We start from the raw sequence: 19,060 nt of genomic DNA, 5'->3' as shown, positions 1-19,060 counted from the left end.
CAGGGAGCTCCATGGGGTGCTGTGCTGCTTGTCCACACCAAAATGCCTCGCTCCAGTTCTAGCCCTGCAGCCATTGCCCCTCTTTTCCTCCTTCCTCCTAGTCTGGAGATACCTGATGTTGCTTTGGCTGGGTCACCCTGTGTGACCCACCCTGCCTCCTTCCTCTTCTGAATTTGAACTTTAACTCTGAGTTTGGCCATTCGAGGACCAGAGAGTTGATCCCTCCAGCAGCATCTTCCTTTCCTTCTCCCCTGTCCTGGTGCTCAGCAGGGTGTTTGTGTTGTCCCAGGTCTGCAGTGTGCACCTGGCTCTCCCGAGCTGGGGACAGCTGGGTGTGTCAAGCCCAAGAGTGTCCCTGCTGTGTTCAAGGCAGTGTTCAGCAGCACCTCATGTGCTGCAGACCCAGCTTATTCAGAGCCTGTTCATCTGCTTATCTGCAGATTAATTCTGAGTTGCTGGAAGGGGCATATGCTGATGGCTGAGTGAGTGCAGACATTGAAGGGATGGTTTTGTTTTGTTGTTTTGTTTTTCTTTGTTTGTTGTTGGTTTTTGGTTTTGTGGGGTTTTTTTTAATCCTTGATCTGCCCCAAAAATAGCATTTGGGAAGCAGCTCATGGGGCAAAAGTGATCTTCCTTGGCATGTGCCACATATGCTGGGAATGAGCTACCTCAAGCTTCCGTCTGCTGGAGACTGGAAGATCTGAGTGTGAATGAGTTGATAGGAAAGCATAAGGAGACATTCAGCTCCTGGGGCTTTATACTTGTTTCAATCCTATCGGGGGCTCCAGTGCTGGGCCCTGTGTAAGCACATCTCCTCGAGCAGTGCCAGCCAGCACTCTGTGCCGTGGTTCTGCCGTGCCTGCTGGAGCCCGAGCGTGTGCGCCGAGCGTGTCCCTGGTGTCTGGTTAAACACGGAGGAGCTGAGCTGTGGCAGCACATGGGAAGGGGGGAGAGCCGGGAGCTCTGCCGGTGTGGAGCAGCCCTCGGGAGCTGAGGGGCAGTGCCAGCTCGGCTGTGGCTCTGCTGTCCTTAAGTGACCTCGCTCGCAAGGCTGTTGCTTCAGTAAAATTCAGCCTGTGCACAAACAGCACGCTCAGCTGCCGGCTGGCCTCAGCTTTGGGCTCCTTTGTGTTCTGGCCCATTTCTTAACCAGAAAATGCCTGTTGGGTGCCTGCAGCTCCTCCTGCCCGCGGGACATCTGCAGTGGTTGTACCCAGGGCTGTGGGGTGTTCCCAAGGCTGGACAGGGCCTGGGGCAGAGCAGCAGGCGATGCGGGAGAGCCTCATTTCCTGGGATTTAAGCTAAGCTCCGTGCTCTGTAATTTTCTCACATCCTCTGCCCGAGCAAGGTTAGATCTGATCAGTAACACATGACTGGTTCTGCATACACAAGTGAAATAAAAAATGTGCACGGCCTCCTTGTTCACCTCGTTGCTCCTGTCCAACCTAAAGTCTTGCAAAACTGCCAGGCAGGATTTCTCCACAAGTTTGTAAAACCAAAAGATAACAAAATGTAGATTCTTTCATTTCCTTCTGGGTTTTGGCCTTTAGTGGCTGCAATTTGGCTTGTGCTGCCACGTTCCCGGGGGTGCTGGGCAGGAAATCTAAGTCATTTGAAACATATTACTTACATGATCTTTTTGAAAAGGAAAGAGAATAATATTTCCTGAGGAACTTTCTGGTTCCCACCTGATCAGCTGGAAGCCCCGACTTGGGAGAAGCAGTGTTTTTATGTGACAGTTTTTGACAGCCATTTAGTTTTTCCCTCCTTGGGGAGAGTCGCAGCTCGCGGCTGCTCGGTCAGAACAAACTCCACATGAGACAATCTTGTCTAAGTGGCTCTTTATTCCATCTTACATGGCCGCTCAAGGTCAACAAACTAAACTAAGCAAGGCCAACCCCTTCAGCTGTGAAATGTACTGCTGTAGGAGGGTGAGCGCAGGGAGGGAACTTGGCATGGAGCTGCAGAGGGTTGTTCAGCTGGAAGGGCCCAGGTGAGCAGGAGAGCTGACACACTGAGCCATCTGGGGGGGCTTTGGCCAAGAGCTGCAAATGGTGTGTGACCAGCGATTCAAAGCAGATACCCAGTACCTCTCTCACCCTAAATAATACCTGCTGTGTGCTCATGTTTTCTGTCCATCAGAAGACTTAGAGAGGCTTAAGCACCGTGCCCTGTTTCCTTTCACTGTGGCTGTTGCTCACTCAACAAAATGCTACCTGCAACCCCCCCATCACTAGTGGTGTCCTGCGGGAGGCAAAGGACAAGTTGTGCTGCTCTTCTGTCCTTGCTCCTGAGTCCCCTTGGGTGCCTGCTAACACTGAGCCCAGCTATGGGATCAGGACAAAGAGGACAAAAAGCCAGAGTGTGGTGCAGGCACTTGTAACACCCGGAGAGCTGAAGGGCAGGGTGGGATCAGCCTGTTCTCTGCACACCCAGGGCTGCTAACCTGGCTGTGCATCCCTGCTAGCACTGTGTGTAAAAGAGGATGCTTTAGGAAAAAAAACCAAGAATCTCTGCCTGTTCCAGAGCTGCCCTCCTCTTTGCTTGCCTCTGGTTTCATTTACTTCCCAGCTATGAGGAAAAGACCTGGATTAAAGCTGCACAAAGCAGGAGAAGCAGGGGTAAATCAAGGAGAGAATGGCAGAGGTTGGAAGAGCACATTGCAGAGGGGTGAGTGAGCAGAGCCTTAGGAGAGCAAAACCTACCTCATTCCTTTCTCTTGGAGGCCAACACTTATCCTTTTTGATGATTTCCTTGCTGAGCACGAAAGTGTAAAGCCTGCAAGCAGCAAGGAGCTGCTGACTTCATGATTCCCATTGCCCGGGGAAGCACTGAGCCATCTCTTTAAAAATAATACAGGAATGTAAAGGGAGAAGGGTGCATATTGCTGAGCAAAAGGGAGGGCAAGTCATTGCACATTGCAGCTCTTTGTTAGGGGACAAATTAGAAGTTTTGTACCCTGCTGTAGACATGCCCTGAGCTATCTTCCTTCCAGGGAGTAAATCCACAGGATGCTCTCGAGTGTTTCCATCTTGAATGGATTGTACTTTGATGCTGATGGAAGGTGAAAGGCAGAGAGTCCTGAATCTCCAGCAATTGTCTCTTTGCAACAAGTGCTCCAAAAAAAAAAAGAGCTGCTCTTTTACATGGATCCCTATCTGGAAGCCTGTTTCCTGGAGCCCTCCCAGTTAATAATCTCTACCTCTCACTTTAGAATTGGGCCTCTTTTACCTTTCCTGACTCGAGCAAAGACAATCTTTCGGGCACTTCATTCAGCCCTTTTTTTATCTCAGTCTACTGTGCTTAGCTAAGCCAGCTCTGATCTGTGCCATGAAAGTGCCACTTTGCACCAGTTCACTGAGACGTGCTGAGCCTTCCTGAGAGGGCAGGGGTGGGAAAGAGCTTCCCTCCTGCTGGGAATCACCAAGTGCTGGGACACTAGGACAAGGCAATGCTGTGGATTTTAAGCACTGTCCAAAGCAATGCACCCCAGCCAGCCTACCCAAATCTGATTCTAATGAATCCTGGAAGAATGCTACTTAATTAATTAGCAGCTCATTTGCATGAGGTGGCACATTATTAAAGTGCTGCTGCTGCAAGTAGGGCTGTGACAAGGTGTGAGCTGACAGCTTTTCAAATAAGAAGTCTTTTAAAGGAATGATCTTCTGAACTGGCAGCTTTGTTCTAAATGAGCCTCTCATGCAGTAATAAATTAAAGACATGGAGGCTGCTGATTAGTCTCTGCATGGTGCCTCTGTACCATCCTCCCTGTTTTATCTTGGAGGATCAGCTCTTCAGAAGGGTGGAGGGAGCAGAAGAATGGAAGAAGCTGATTTTAGGGCTGGCTTGGAAACTTCTCTTGCACTGGGATAAGGAGAAAGCCTTGCTCCTAGGGACAGTTGTCCTCCCTTAGTGCTGGGGATGTGGGGAGTGAGAGTTACCTTGGGCTGGTGTGTGTGTTTGCTGGGTTGGCAGCCTGTGCTGCAGCCTACAAGCCCCCATTCCTGCACAGCTGTCTGGAAGCCCAAGGAGTTTCTCTGTGTTCTTCCTCAATTAGCCCAGCATTTCCCAGGTTGCAACTTTGAACACTGAACTAACGTTTCCCTGGCAGAGAAATGGGAAACACGGGTGGGTGTGAAAGACACATACATAGAGACATTTTTGACATGAGTATTGAATTTGTAGAAACCTCAGATCTATAAATAATTTGGGTCATGAAGCCTGATCAGAATGAACTCAGCATTCCCTTCCCTCTCCCTCAACCCCATTTTGAAGGTGGAAACTCAGGCAAGCAGCAGCTCAAGCAGTCAATGTTTGCAGATCCTGGAAACAAGGGGTTGTCTGAGCAGAGGGTGCCACCAGTTTCATCCCTCAGGAAAGGCAGTATCTGAGCAAGACAGGGACAGAGGAGATCTGTCTCCTCGCACATGTAGCTTCCATTAAGGACAGGAAGCGGATGGAGAAGGAAAATGTCTCCAAAAAAGGGGATTAGGACCCAGAAAGCATGAGCAAGGAGGTGCTCTTGTCTTTGTGCTGCTTTCGTGATTTGTCTACATTGTGCCCAGCAGCAGGAGGGAGAAGCTGGGAAGCAAAGCTGGGTTTGCTTGGATGTAGCTTTGGTGTCTCTCTGAGGTTCAGAAGGAGCAGTGAATTTGAACACCAGGGCTTTGCAGGTGCCTGTGTTGCCCTGGGTGGAGAGCAGGGAGGAGCTGGGGGTAGAATTCAAAAGCGTGCACCAAGTGCCAGCACCTTAACCCACCGCTCGGTGCCACCTCTTGAAGTCACTGCAAAGAGCTTCTCACCAAACTGATTTTTCTCACCAGCTGATCCTGTAGAGTTTTGCAAGGGTAACCCCAGTGGGGATTAGTGAGTGTATTTAATGTTTAGTCAGACGGTGTAATTCTGAAAAGGGTGGATTTTCTCCTCCCTTGGAGACTAGATCTGTTGGTCTTGAGGAGCTGTTTTGCTCCAGGCCGCTCAGCCTGGCAGCATCGGGACTTTCTGGAGTGAACCCAGTGATTGAGGCTTCCCTGTGCTATCTTTGGGGTAAAAAAATAAGGTGATGCCCACTGTGACAGATGTATTCTCTTCTCATTTGGGAGAAATACATAAAGAGAACGTGACAGGAGAGAAAGAGACTAGGATATGAGGGGGCCTCCAGGTAATGAAGTTAATTGGATACGCTGATTTGAATTGAATGTGCATGTAAGGGTTGTCATTAACTTCCTCACGGACATATCTATGATTTAAGGGAAAGATACTTAATAGGATTACTATTTCAGTTTAATTTCAAGGGGGAGACTTTCCACATGGAGAGCAGTGAGTTAAATCACCCTCCTGGTGTTCCTGCTTGCAGAAGGTGTGTGCAGAGAGAGCTGGCTCCCCATGGCTGGGTTACTTCTCCCACAGGTTGGGACACGGGGAGGGATGGGCATGGGGCAGGGCTCCCTGCACCCACAGGAGCAGATCCTGATCCCAGACCTGGCTTTATGATCCTCAGGAAGCCACCCACCTCCCATGGGGCTTGTTCAGCTGCAAACAGCTCTGACTGATCTGCCTGAGCACCAAGACTGAGCAGATGTTAGCAGTGATCTGAGGGAGTCTCAGGGGTACTTTACTCCCAGAAAAATTCCATATAGATTCTGAAGGGCTCTTTGAAACTTCTTATCTGGAGATTTGTGATTTCTATTCTGGATTCTACCCTCCTAGAGATTGCTGTGCTTTTTTCTGTCAGTCTGTGGGAGGCAGACATCAGTGTGGGTAACCTTGTAAAATGATACTGTAAGAAAGGATGTTTGGGGGTGGGGGTGGCAGCCCTGGCAGGTCATCTCCTGCACCTCACCTCAGTTTTAGTCTAGTGTGAAAGCAGAACAGCCCAGTTTAATTGAATCAGATTAGCAAAAGTAAATAAGTTCTGCAAAGACTATCTGGTGAAGGCAAACAGAAAATCTAGACTGATATTTATCTTGTCCTGTCTTTGGGGAAGCTTTTGCATGGCTGAGTCTCTTGCTTGTGAAAACTTCCAGCAGTTCCAGGTTGAGGCAGGAAGGACCACACAGAACCATGGACTGAAAGAGGTAGGGAAAGGCTTTTTAAACTGTACTGTGCTCCAGCCTGATTCAGAAACCTGCTGCCAGTAACAGTCTTTCTGCTGAATTTCCAGCACTGAAGCAAGGAATCCATCATAGAGCTTTAATGGGAAATGCCCAAGAGCTGAGATGTGCAGATGTAAATGGCAAAAAGTGGCAATTCTGCAGAGATGCACCTTGGCAGTGAAAGCTGCTCCTTGTCTTTGGTTTCTATTTCAGGCAGCAGATGCAGTAACGCTCCAGTGCTCATTCCCAGAGCTGATACAGTTCTACTCAAAATGTCCATTTTACACAAATGTGATGTTATTAGATAGTATTCACCCTGAAGGTCTAGAAATCCTAGCATGAAAGGAGCAGTCTTAAGGCTTCAGGGCTGACTGGCCTTTTCACTTTGTCACTGCTACATACAAAGATGAGCAAATTCAGCCAGTGCCTTGTGCCTCCTGACCAAGAGCATCATTCCAAGAGGCCATCCCATGTCTCCATGGGCCGTTCCACGTGGAGTGGTGCAGCCGGCATGCTTTGGGACCTATTCCCATCAGGTACCTGCACACATGGGGAGAAGCCGCAGTTCTTGAGGAGTGAAGGGGTGACTTTGCATCTAGGATCCAGGATGGGGAATCAGTCCCTTCACGCATGGACCTATTCAGCTGTTTTTTTCTGGCATCAGACGCTTCATCATGAGTCAGCCCCGTCAAAACACTCGTAATGAAAACAGACAGGTAATTTAATCATGGAAAGTTCCTACAAGGAAATTCAATGTCTTCTAATGGAAGCCTGCTGGGGGGAACTGGAAGGGAATCCAGATGGATCAGCTCTGGTACAGGCTGGGCAAAATACCTAAGAGCAGCTTTAGTACAATAGGTGCGTTGGAGCCTCACATCGTGTCAGATCCCTGAACAGCTCGTGCACTTATCGCCACGGGTGCTGCGCTGCCGCGGATACATGACACAATGTGGTATTTTGCTAATCTCTTAAGATAACGCTGAGCTTATGCCTGCAGTCTGTGTTGTGGGAGCATTAGAGACATAAATCTGTGTGGTGCCTTTGAAGGCTGCAGCTCCCTGAATGGAGCAGTGTTTGGCTCCATCACATGGGGCCTTTCTCTGGCCTGGCATCCTCTGAGCCAGGGATGATATTTGGATTTGCAGATTCTGTCATTAGACACTTTTCAAGCCATATTTGTAAACATACATCAGACGGACTGAGGAGAGTGCTGTACCACAGCCCTGTCCCACTCTGTCCCACTCCCACTGTTCTCAGTTTCTGGGCTCGGGGCTGAGCCCATCCCCAGGGTTGGTACCATCTGCTGGTGCAGCAATGGGTCAGTGGTTGTTGGTGCTGGAAAGGCACCTGTAAATTAAGCAGAGGAATTATTTCCGTCTCCAAATGTCAACAAGAGGCTTCCTGCTGTGGAGATGATCCTTTTCTTCTTCTGCATTCACAGGAATCATAATTTTTCTTGTCTGACATCATAATTTGTTGTCATGGAAACCAAACCCGCAGGAAGAGATGCAGTGGAGCATCCTGGTGTCAGTGGGTGTATCTTGAGCACTGTCCTCTGGACACAGGGCTGTGGGCATAAGGGTACAACAGCAGGGACAGCTCTCCTCTTGTCCTCTGGTCTCTGAGTGACATGGAGGCATTTCACCTTGCCAGGCTCTGTGAGAGACCCTGGGCTGTTCCTTCTGCCTACAGTGGAGGCAGGAGGGTGCAGACAGCACCCAGCACCCCACGCAGGGTTCCAGCTGTGTCCCAAGACACCCATGCCAGGCTCAACTCCAAGCACTTGTACAGGCTGGAGGAGCTGTCATACACATGGTGCTGTCTCCAGCCCAGAGCCATGATTCCCAGTTGGAATTGGCCTGCACAGAGCTTGTCCAGTGGTATCTCTCTTTATTAGCCCTGTCTGACCTCATTACTAGAAAGCAGCTCAATGTAACGAGCTGCCGGTGCCCCGAGGGAGCTCTGCAAAACAGTTGTTTTTCACAAAGGCTGCTGATCCTTCATGTCCGGCGTTTCCACTCCCATTTGGCCATTAATCAGGGGGTTGCATGCAAGTGGCTGCGTGTCCCTGACAGCACAGTGCTCCTGCTGGTTGTTCCTCAGGTGATTTTGCAGCCTGGTCCCTGTGTCCATGGCACAGGCTGGTGCAGGAGGTGACCAAAGGCAGCACAGTCACTTGGGTTTGCAGCCCCCAGCGAGGTACTGGTCTCAGCTTCTAGTTCTCTGTATTTCTTGAAGGTGATTTGTACAGGTGCAACTAAAGCAGAATTTGATCTTCTGCTTTTTTGTTTCGTTTTCCTTTCTTAAAGTCCAAGGCTTTTGAGCCAGGCTTGGGCTACATCATCCTGCCACAGGCTCCCTGGCTGTGGTTGTTAAACCAGAGCACTCCGGTTCACACCTGGTGTTCTTTTATATCACTAACAACTCAAAAGATAAGGAGAAAATAAAGAAATGCAGAAAATAAATGTTTGTGTACACAACACGTCTCTACATGGCAGAAGGCATCAGGGCTCTTTCCAAGAAGAGGATTTATTTAGAGGAGGGTGCACGGGAGCATCTCTCCTCTATGAGTGTGAAGATATTGTATTTCCAGCTGGGGTGGCACATTACTCAGATAAATCTTAAGATGCTTAACAACCTGTTCTCCTACCTCCTGGGGACATGAACCAGAAAAAATAGACAGCCCTTTCTGCTGCTCCATCTTGCCTCTTTTGAAGGCTTGGACTTGTCCAAAGCCAGTTCTTCGTGCCTCTTCCTCTGTAGCACAGCCAGGCAGGGAGTGATCGAGCAGCAAAATGGGATGTGGCAAGACAGCTCAGCATGAGGCTGCAGCAGATGGCATCTCTGTGATAAGAGTTTTTTCCAGGGACAGACAGTCCCTGTGTGTCCCTCTCCTAGCAGGACAGTGGGCATGTGCTGCACAGCACCCGTGTGCAGGGCAAGGCCCCCCTCGAGCAGCAGTGCCACGAGCCATCGGGCCAGCAGCAGCTTCACCAAGCCCTTGGCTCTCCCCATCGCTCTCCTCACCCTGCCTGACGGTTGCCAGTGTTTGCAGCTATGTAGACACCACGTTGCAATCAAAAGGCTATTCAAATATGCAAATCCTGGTAGGAAAGACAATGTAAATTGTTTGTTTATCCTCCCTCCCTTCCCCTTGCACAACCCCCAAGGCCATAAATTATTAACTTTGGGAAGAGATGGCACATCCTCAACAGCAGCTGCTGCTGGCAGGGATGGGGCTTGTCACAGCTTGGGCAGGTTTTCCTGCAGGAGCTGGGAGTTGTCTTTTGGTGGGGTGGATGGAAACTGGGAGCCTGTCAAACTGCAGAGGCCGAGTGGCTGCTGTGTTAGTCCTCTGCTTGCTCAGCACTACGGCCTGGACCAGGGTTTCCCTTGCTGAATCCTGCAAATGGGAAAGGAAAGGGATGGCTGCAGCAGGACTGGTATTGTAGGAGGCTTCTGTGACAACAAGAGATGATGGAGATTGTCCAACTCTCCTCCTTTATGCATCTGGAGGGAAAAAAAAGATAATAAAAAATCTTTGCAATAACTTGTTCTTGTGCTGCCTCTGGAGTCTTGTTGCTTCCTTTCAGGCTTATTTTGGAGAGTCTAAAAGGTCTTTGTGACCCTCGGTCACTCAGCACACTGACAGTCTGTGTGCTCCTTTAGGGTCACAAAACTTTTTTCACTACGGCTCACAGATTGGGGAAATCACCAGCTTCAGTGGAGAAGGAGCCTTTGCTTTAGCTCCTGTGGGTGTGCGTTGCTTGCCAGTTCCTTGCTCTGCTCCAACTTGTGAGCTGGGATTTTGAATTAGATTCCTTTTCCTACCTCATCCTCCTCCCCCTCACCCTTCCACCTCCAAAATAAAATTGGAATTTGGCTGCTCTGAAATCACCTGTGATCTGTTTGTGCTTCTTTCAGATCCGAGCAGATGGTCCTCCGCACGGTGGAATTCAGTATGAAATGGTGACAGTTTTCAAGGACGGGAGCCCAGTCCTTCGAGACATGGCCTTCTCCATCGATCACAAGTACCTGTATGTCATGTCGGAGCGACAGGTGAGGTGTCTGCTTCTGTGCCTCTGAGCCTGCAGCTTCCTGCCGTCAGGAATGTGGTGTTGGAGCGCGTGGAGCTGGGGCTGCGCTGAGCCCCAGGGTGTGGGGTTTGGGGCGGGCAGAGGGGACACCAGCAGAACAGCAGTTTGTTTTATCTGCCTCTGACCGGAGACGGTGATCAGTGCACAGGGGAGAGGGTTGTGCCCACTTGCTCGTGTCTGCAGGTGCTGGAAACTGAGCTGAGCTGCAGGGCGGAGGGGTGGTTTGGGGCTCTGAACCATCCCTGCCTAGAGAGAAGATCCTGAGCCAGCAGTGCTCCGGATTCCCTCCCTGCAGCGAGGTTGGCTGCCTGGGGGGTCACGTGGTTTTGTCTGAGCATCCCTGAGAATGCCTTTATCTATTGATTTGTTTATTGGTGTGGTTGAAGCGGGCAGGAGTCAGTGATGCTGGTGCTCAGAGGTGGATCCAGGGTGGTGCTGGTGGGTGCTGTGCCAGCAACCTTAGCTCCGGGTCCGCGTTGTGCTGCCCAGTGCTGTGCTGGTCCTGCTGCCACCACAGGGTGATGCCCGGGGCTGGTTGTGCCAGCCCTGCTCGTGGCTCCTGCCCTGCCCCAGGCACACAGGGTGCTGGCCTGTGGGGACCAGGCTGGAGAAAGAAAAAGCAAAATCATTAAGATGGAAATTTATGGCCAATGTTCCACGGGAGTCTGTCGCTTAGGGGAGCCAGCACCGAGTAAATAATCCGGGAGCTTCTGTTCTTCTCTGAGACAAAAAACACATGAAGTCTCCACCATTAAGCCAGACTTCTGGGTTCGCTGACTCGGTTGAGCATTTTATTGGCCATTACTCATGACTGTGTAATTCAGATTAATAGAGCTGGTGCCGTGTGGGTGGTGGTGACAGGAGAGGGGTTGCATTGGAAGATGTCTGGATGCTATTAAATTGTTCTGTGTTGGGTTAACCCTCTGGTCACTAACAGTTTTCCACGTCTGCTGGTAAACAAATATCTGTCCTCCCACCTGCTCCAAGAGATGCCCTGGGAGAGATGTGGTGTGAAGTGCTCAGAGATCTGCTGGTGGAGGTGGAGAGCAGTGATGGGAGCAGCTCTCCTTACACCAGGGAGCTCACAGCTCCTGCCAAGGCCAGCAGCACTGCTGTGCTGACCTGTAGCAAAAGAAAAAAAAGGGCAAATACTTATCTTGATTATAAGGTTATTCAAAGTCAGGGAATAAATACTTCAGAAGAGTGAGAAGTCTCCTCCCTGCTAAAAGACTTAACTGATCAAATCCCTGTGGTTATGGAAGGCAGCATATGCTTGTTAGAGCAACTCAGTGATAGAAACTGCCATGAACAGCAAATTTAGGATCCTGTTCCATCTTGGACTTGGATTAAATGGTAATAACTAGGATCTATGCAAACTTTGAAACAGAATTATTTTATAAAAATGTTAATGTTGTGGTCACTCTCTGCAGGAGCTGTGTGCTCCTCATGCTCTTGCAAGGGAGGAGATGATCTGACATGTATCTCAAACAGTTGAGGAATTGTTTTCCTTAGGAGGAAAATCCAGTGGGAATGCTTCCAACTCATCCTCTATGAGGCGAGAGAGTCTTAATATTCATCAAAGTGCTAATTTGCTTAATTGTGAAACAAAAAGATGTGAAGAGAATTAGCAAATAATAGAATATTCCTAGAACATTAATTCCTCCCTGGGGGCAGCTCCAGGAGGGGGGGGGTCATGGTCCTTGCAGGACTTTGCTGCAGGATTTGCCTTTTGCCCTTGTCAGGTTTCGTGCTCTGGGTCCAGAAGTCCTGGCGTGCTGTTACATATGGATTTTGTCAGCTCCTGTGACCTCACTGCCCTAAGCCTGGCAATGTGATAGTTCAGCAAAGTGGAGGGGAGAATATATTTTTTTCTTGAGTACTATTTAAAGAACCTGATGATTGAAAAGGGGTCATTGCCAAGGGAAGGAGAAAGGTCCCCCAGCTTCAGAGACTGAGGCTGTAAATGGTGGGAAGTGCCCTCAGAAGTACTGAGAAAATACAGGAAAAATGTCTTCTGAAGTCTGGAAATCTGGAACAGAATGAGATTCTGCCACAGGAACATGACAGAGAGAGCAGCTGTTCTTCCTGTTGATCTGCACGTTGATGTGCTGGGGGAGGATTGTCCAGAGCCTGTAATTGTAAATTCTCACTGAGAAAGACACAGAATACATGCCCATGTCAAAACACATTTCAAACAATGTCAGGGCCTTTTTTGTGGAGTTGAGCTAAGCAGTGTGTGCTCCCCAACACTGAGGGGTGGCAGGTCCTGGGCTGTTGTGCTGTGCTGGCAGGTACAGAGCAGCAAAGAGACACGATGCTCCATGTTGGGCTGTTGTGCTGGATAAACCAAGCTGTGTGGATGCTTCCCAGGAAAAGAGTAGATGGAACATTGTGGTAGGACACCCGTGTTCCTTCTGTGCTAGCAGCAGCCAGGATCAGCTTTATGCTGAAATGCATTAGGGAAAGCAGTTGTGGTTGTAGGCACAATCCTTCCCCACTCCCCTGGCTCCTGTCCCAGCCCTGTCTGTGCCTTGCTCCAATTTCTCTGCAGTCCTTTTGAGCTCTCCATGAGCCTTTCATGTTTCATTGCCAACTTCTTGCAAAGCAGAATATTTGACATTTGATTTCACTCCCACAAAGCACAGAAGCAACAGTTGCACAGCCTAGTCCGGGGGAGAGAAGGATAAAGAAACTTTGCTTCCAGCCGCTTATTCTGAGTTCTTCAACCACATGATATAAGAGTGCTTCTTAGGAGCTTCTACAGGCACTCTTCCCTCTGCACCTGGTTCCAAATAGCTCTTATGGCAAAAGAGAAACTAGTCTGACCCTACTTAAATCAGAAATTCATGTCTCAGCTTTGCTCTAGCAAGCAAACCCTGGTCCTGCCCACAAACGGGCAGGGCTCAGTGCTGCTGGGATGGAGACATGTAGCACTGGGGGGCCAGCAGGAGCCCCCAGATTAAAAATCTTCCCATTTTCATGGTGAGTCTCTGGTGGACGTCGCACCAACCACCCCTGCATGTGCAGAAGAGCTGCTCTGGTTTCTTGCTTTCAGAGGGAGAGACTGAGGCTTCCAGGGAACGTGCTGCTTGTATTGAGAAAAAGTGGGTTTATAATTCAGTCCTGAAGCATTAATTGTCTGTGCAGCAGGGAGATGGTTGGTTTTTAAATGCATGAAAGCTCAGTGCATTTCAATTAAATAAGCCCTGTAGGATGAGAGCAGTTTTATGACTCCAAGGCTGCAACCCCTTTTCTTGGCTGTATCTGCTCTCTGTGCGAGTTCAAACTGTTGCAGCTCTGGTTTCACAAGCAGCAGGTTTGACTTGGCTCCCACGTACACCTTCAGCAGCTGAGAGCTAACCCTGTGAGAGCTGGTGGGCAGGCTTCAGCTCGGGGATTATACAAGCTTCAGTGGAATTGGGGCCAAAGATTTTTGCAGCTCTTGATGGAAGAAGAAATTTTGTTATTTTTAATCTGGGAGTGAGTGGAGGCTCAGCCAAATGTGTGGCAGGCAGCAGGGCAGGGATTGCTGGCTCCAGAAGATTTCATCACCTAATCAAGGGCTATAAACACAAATTTGAAAGCAGTGTGACCAAAATACTGCGGGGCTCACTGGAAGGACTATCCCTGTGCTAGTAAAGAGAAGCATGACCCAGCAGGTCTCTTCCTTCCCCAAATACAGAGCTGTGAGCCCTGACTGCAGGAGGTGCAGGAGGCAGAGCTGGGTGCAGGATGCTGGTGTGTGCAGAGCAGCCAGACCTTCCTCCTTTATTTTCCAACACTTATTTTCAGCTAATCTATCATTTGTGCTAATCATGTAGAACGCTTTGATGAAGTGCTGGGGTCACAGGGTGTGAGTCTGATGGGTGAAGAAGCACCTTCCTAATGAGGTACCTGGGTGGGATGCTGCAAATGCAAAATTCGTCTTCCATAAGCATCCTCCAAAATCCCTGCACATTTCATTGCCTCGGAAACGCTGCTGCTCTCAGCTCATCCGTAGTTACTTCGGTGGTTAATTCTGCCACAGGGGGATGATTTCATTCTGGTTTTATGTGCTGTGTAACAGAGCTGCATCCACTCTGTGACTGGGAACCTCACCGTTCCCGTGGTAGAAATAATAACCCATAATCACCCGGTGAAATGCAGATAATGTCAATTAGCACAGTGGGGCTCAGAGGGCCACAGACCTCTGTAGCCTGGGATGTACTGAGGAAGCCTTTGCTCATCTAGCAGGTACCAGATGCTCTGCAGTTGGGATGCTGAGCCCCTCCCTGCCCATTGCAGGGCAGCTTTGCCTTAGGGGGAGGCAGGGAGGGTTTAGAGGGTGCTGTCTTCTTGTCGTCTTTAAATGAGCACTCACTAGAGCACCAAAGCAATTCTTCATGGCTGATGTGAGACTCTTGTACCTGGTTGATGCAGCTCAGAGCCAGTGTTAGGAGCAGAGCTGTGCTCCTGCCTGTCCCTTGGTGGGAGGCAGTGAGGATTCCTGCCAGACCCTAAAGATTCCCTTCAGCTGTGGGGAGAAGGGCAGCAGGGAGGGCAGAGCTGCTGCTGGCAGTGGTGGCCCTGGGACCAGTGCCAGTCACTTGCCCCCACTCCTCAGTGACCCCGGGGGTCAGCGCTCACTGCCAGGAACACACTGGGGAGGTTAATGGATAGAGGAGATGGAAGGAGCTGTTTTGTGTACCTGCAGCCACTTTATCCCAGCCTGGTCTCTGGACATCGCTACTGTGTGTGCATCAGCAGTGGGGGACAGTGACCAGTATGACCAGTCTGGCCTCTGGCTCCATGGGGGAGCAGGCAGTGCTACTGCAGCTCGCTCAGAACTGTCCCTTTTCCACCCAGTAACATTCCCCCCTCCCTCTTCCCTATAGATCATCGTGGCTTTAGCTAAAGAAACTGTCTTTTCATCTGCTCTGTGTTAGCTGTGAAATATTTGCTTTGCAAAGGGCCCCGTGGCAGGAGCTGCAGCTCTGCAGGAGGCTCTGCAGATAATTTGTTGTGCTGCTCCCTGTCCTGTAACCCTGAGATGTTTAAGTCCTGTGAAAACAACTTTGCTTTGGACTGAACTTTCTGGATGCTGATTGAGAGGGAGGCTGGGGATTAGGGGTGGGGGAACTGCCCAGATGATTTAGAAGAGATTGGAATTGGAGTGAGGGCTGAGAAAAACAAAGAAGTCCATCAATTCTTGGGTACTGAGGCTGTAAATACTGATGATGTCCTGAAAAGAACTGAGAAAACACAATAAAAAATGCAAGAGATGTGGATAAAAGGGTCTGGAGTCATCAAGAGGGAAAAAATGAACTGATTAAATTTTTAACTACATTATCTGCTAGTTGAACAGCCAGTTAGCTGGACATAATCTTAGCACAGTTTGAACCACTGGCACAGGGAAGATGGCTCAGCTGAATCCCACTGGAGGTGTCCAAAATCCTGCCTCCAGGAGAAGCTCCACCCTGTCCTGTCTGTGCAGGTGGTCATGAGTGCTGCAAGACTTGCTGTCTCCCCCTCCGTGTCCCCAGTCTGGCTGGGACCTCCTGCCACTCCAGCACCTCGGGGTGGATAAGCACACTTGCCCAACTTGTATTCCACCAGGAACAGGATGAGATAGCCATGAGCTGGGGCAAGGAGGGGGTGCTCTTTTGAAACCTGCCCACTGGCAGTCCCTTTGTCACATCTCTGGCCACAGAGGGGCTGCTGTGTCAGTGGTCAGGCTGGTGACAGGACCTCCCTCAGTGCTGCAGCCTGCTGAGATTTATGTGCAGACACAAAACATCCCGGGGTGTGGAGTTAAGTGCCAAAGTGTTTGAGGTAAGGAATACTTGAGAAGTGAACTTCCCTGGAAGAAGTGGTAAAAAATGTCCCAATGTAAAAAATCACTGGTTTGTTACTTTTTCTAAATAAGATATATTTTAGGCATTGCTCATAGCGTTGTTTCTTTGAAGTCCTTGCTAGGTTTGCTTTTAGGGTTTGTTCTGTTTGCTTTGGTTTAATTTGTATTGGTCTATTCTTTCCCCTACCAGTCACAGGGTTCCCATGTGTTTTCTTCAGTGTTTTCTTTCCTTTCCAATTCCTCCTGTTCCACAAACCTATTGTTTGATTTTCAGGCAAGCAACCACAGTCCTGAAGTATTTCCAGAATTTCCTTTACATGCACATACACCCTCCCCCCAACCCCCCCCCTTCTTAGCACACCAGAGCACAGGGTGTTTGTGAGGGGACAGTTGACATCCCTAAGAGCTACAGGAGGTTCTAATGTCCCTCCAGGTGTGCTGCTCCATCTTGACAGCCCCCTGGGCTCCTGATGCATCTCTGGGGATGCTGCTCATGTTCATGGCCAAGTTTGAGCAATGCTGGGAGCACTGTGGGGCTGTGGGTTTGCTGCAGGGTTTGCATGTTTGGGCAGACAGGCAGACACAGGTCTCCTGTGCTTAACAGGAGCAGTGATGGAGGGACAGGACTGTGTTCCCAAGAGAGAAAATTACTTGGAGGAGAAATCTGGAATTTCACACTGATTGCTCAGCAATGAAATTTAAACGCCAACCTCAGATTCCTCTTTCTCTCTATACTAAACCTTTTTTAACATTTTTCACTTCTCTCCCCCTTCCTCTGCTGCTGCAATATTTTGTCTTCTCAGCAAATGAGCTCGGCGGCCGCTCAGCCGGTGAGGGGGGGAGTTGTTCACACTGGGCACTAAATAAAAAGTAACATAACTCACAATATGGTGAGGGGAGCTCTGAAATTGCACAAATTATTGTATTTTATACTTTAATTAGTTTGAATTAGCAATGGGAATAGATGCATAAAATGATCCAATGAAGGGTGAAATGGAAAAAGGGCTATGGTGTAGAGTGTCACTTGATTATAGTGGAGTTTGCAGCAGGGGCCCAGGGGCTGTGCAGGCACTTGCTCTGCTGGAGCTCTTTTCTGGGAGCTCAGACCTGAGGACTCTGCAAGGGAGGAGGGTGAGTTGTCCCAAGCAGTACTTGCTGCCCTTGGACACAGGTACCTTGGGGCCTGGGAGTCTTGGGACCATGTGGCACCTTTTCTGGTGGCCAGGAGTGGCATGGAGAGCAGCCAAGAGCCCCCTCCAGCAATTTTGTCTCCAGGCTTGGCTCCCGGCTCTTCCTTGAACCTCAGTATCAGCTTCAGATGGAATTCTGTGGCTCCAAGGGACAGAAGGATTTAAGAGAGTTCAGATCCACCCTGAGTCTCAACCTCTGAAGCATCGTTTGTCATTTTCTGGTTTTCCCCTCAAGGTTCTGAAAAGTTCTGCATCATCAGATGCACCAGGGTTTGACTTTCCATGTAGTTGTTTGATTGTGTCATTTCAGGCCAGCTGAGGCAAACACAGCTACAAACACAGGTTCTTGTGATCATTTTGAAATGAACAGGGCGAAAAAAAAGCAGCATGAGTCCCAGTCCAAACCTCTGCATGCCCTTAGCCAGTAAAACTCTTAGGCCGGTCCCACAGGCATGGTATTCCTTCAAACCAGGATTCAGTTTTAAAACTAAATTCCCAGCAAACTATTTGAAAGTTCCTGCAGATTCCAGATATGTTGAAAATGATGGATGTGCCCCAGGGGTACTGGCTGTAATGGTGTTGCAAGCTGGGATAAAGAATAAAGCAAAGGCTGGTTGCAAAGCAGAAAAGCAATTGTCTGTGGGGTTGGTTCGTGGTTTCCCTCCTCCTTCCCTGGCAAAATGTTTCCCTTGTTTAAACTTTGCAGTGGTGAAAATGTTGAGATTTCCTAGACTGTGCCAGCCTGTGGATACAGCGGTTTCCCTGGGGAGCCTGGGACATTCCTGAAGGGCAGGCAAGGTCAGCATCCCAAATCCTGGGCAGGCTTTGGTGCCCAGGATGCTGCCTAAGCAGGAAACCCCTCCAGCCCCGTCTCGGCGCTGCTCTCGGCAGCTGCTGATAACTCCGGCGTTTCTGGCTGATGCTGGTGAGCGAAGGGAGCCCCGTTAATAATCTTCTATTTATTTTAGCAGCACAGGAATGTGCCCAGCAGACTAAACACTCTGGCTTCCCCTCTGCGTGGGGGCTGCGTGCCAGCCCCTGCCGTGCCCAGGGCTCTGCTTGGGACTTGCCCCTGCCAAGTTTGCTGGGGGCCAGACTGAGCAGAGCTGGAGGGGGCTGTGTGAGGAGCAATGACAGCAGGGCCCTGGAGGTTTCTGTGTGGGTGTAAAAGAAAGCATTTTTATTGTAATCAAGCTTAGGAAGTGCTCCTTGCATGGGGAGATTGATGTTTTCCTTTTCTTTTTCCTCTGCTCTTACCATCCTGTTGGATTATCACAGCCACCTAGTTTTCCCCAGCCTTTTTGCAGCAAACAGCAGCAGCCTGTGAATGCTTTGCTATCCACTAACAGATTTATCCTCCCCAAAGCCCTATGAGATGGAGCAGCAATACCACTTTTTAGAGGAGGAATTGAAGCATAGAGCTGCTCCATGACCTACCCTAAGTCACACAGGAAATCCATGGCAGAGGGAGAGATTGAACTGAAACCTCCCAAATCCTCATTCCCATAACAAAGGACTGTTCTTCATTTCACCAGTCTTCAGCTCAGTGCTCCGTAGGCACAGGGAGATGGGTATAGAAGGAGAAGGCACCAGCCATGGTTTGCAGTGACAAATAGTTTACGAAGCCCTCATCAGTGTGAGCATCACCTTCCCAGCTGCAGTCAGTCTGTTGCACTCTTAGAAATGCACCTTTAAACAGGTTATTTCGGTGCACAACATCACTCTGAAAGTGTTTAACCTTCATCAGCAATTCCCCAGGTGCCTGTCCCGAAGGGGGGTTCTCCTGGAAGGTGATGCTGTGCAGATGGCCAGGCCTGCTGGAGCTCCAGGAACGTGTTCCCGTCC

General features: G+C 49.6%; 1 protein-coding gene across 5 annotated transcripts in view; it reads left to right on the top strand.

The window, feature by feature from the left end:
* The window catches only part of PLXNA2 (plexin A2), a 227,148-nt gene that overhangs the window by 127,694 nt on the left and 80,394 nt on the right, over positions 1–19,060 (top strand). For all 5 annotated transcript variants that reach the window (XM_051638830.1, XM_051638828.1, XM_051638827.1 and 2 more), the window contains exon 4: positions 10,020–10,154. In XM_051638830.1, coding sequence (XP_051494790.1) covers positions 10,020–10,154 — 135 coding nt within the window. The remainder of the gene's footprint in view (positions 1–10,019; positions 10,155–19,060) is intronic.

This window comes from Apus apus, chromosome 23, assembly GCF_020740795.1.
Source record: "Apus apus isolate bApuApu2 chromosome 23, bApuApu2.pri.cur, whole genome shotgun sequence".
NCBI classification, from domain to species: Eukaryota; Metazoa; Chordata; class Aves; order Apodiformes; family Apodidae; genus Apus; species Apus apus.
This window is presented reverse-complemented; position numbering and strand designations above follow the sequence as displayed.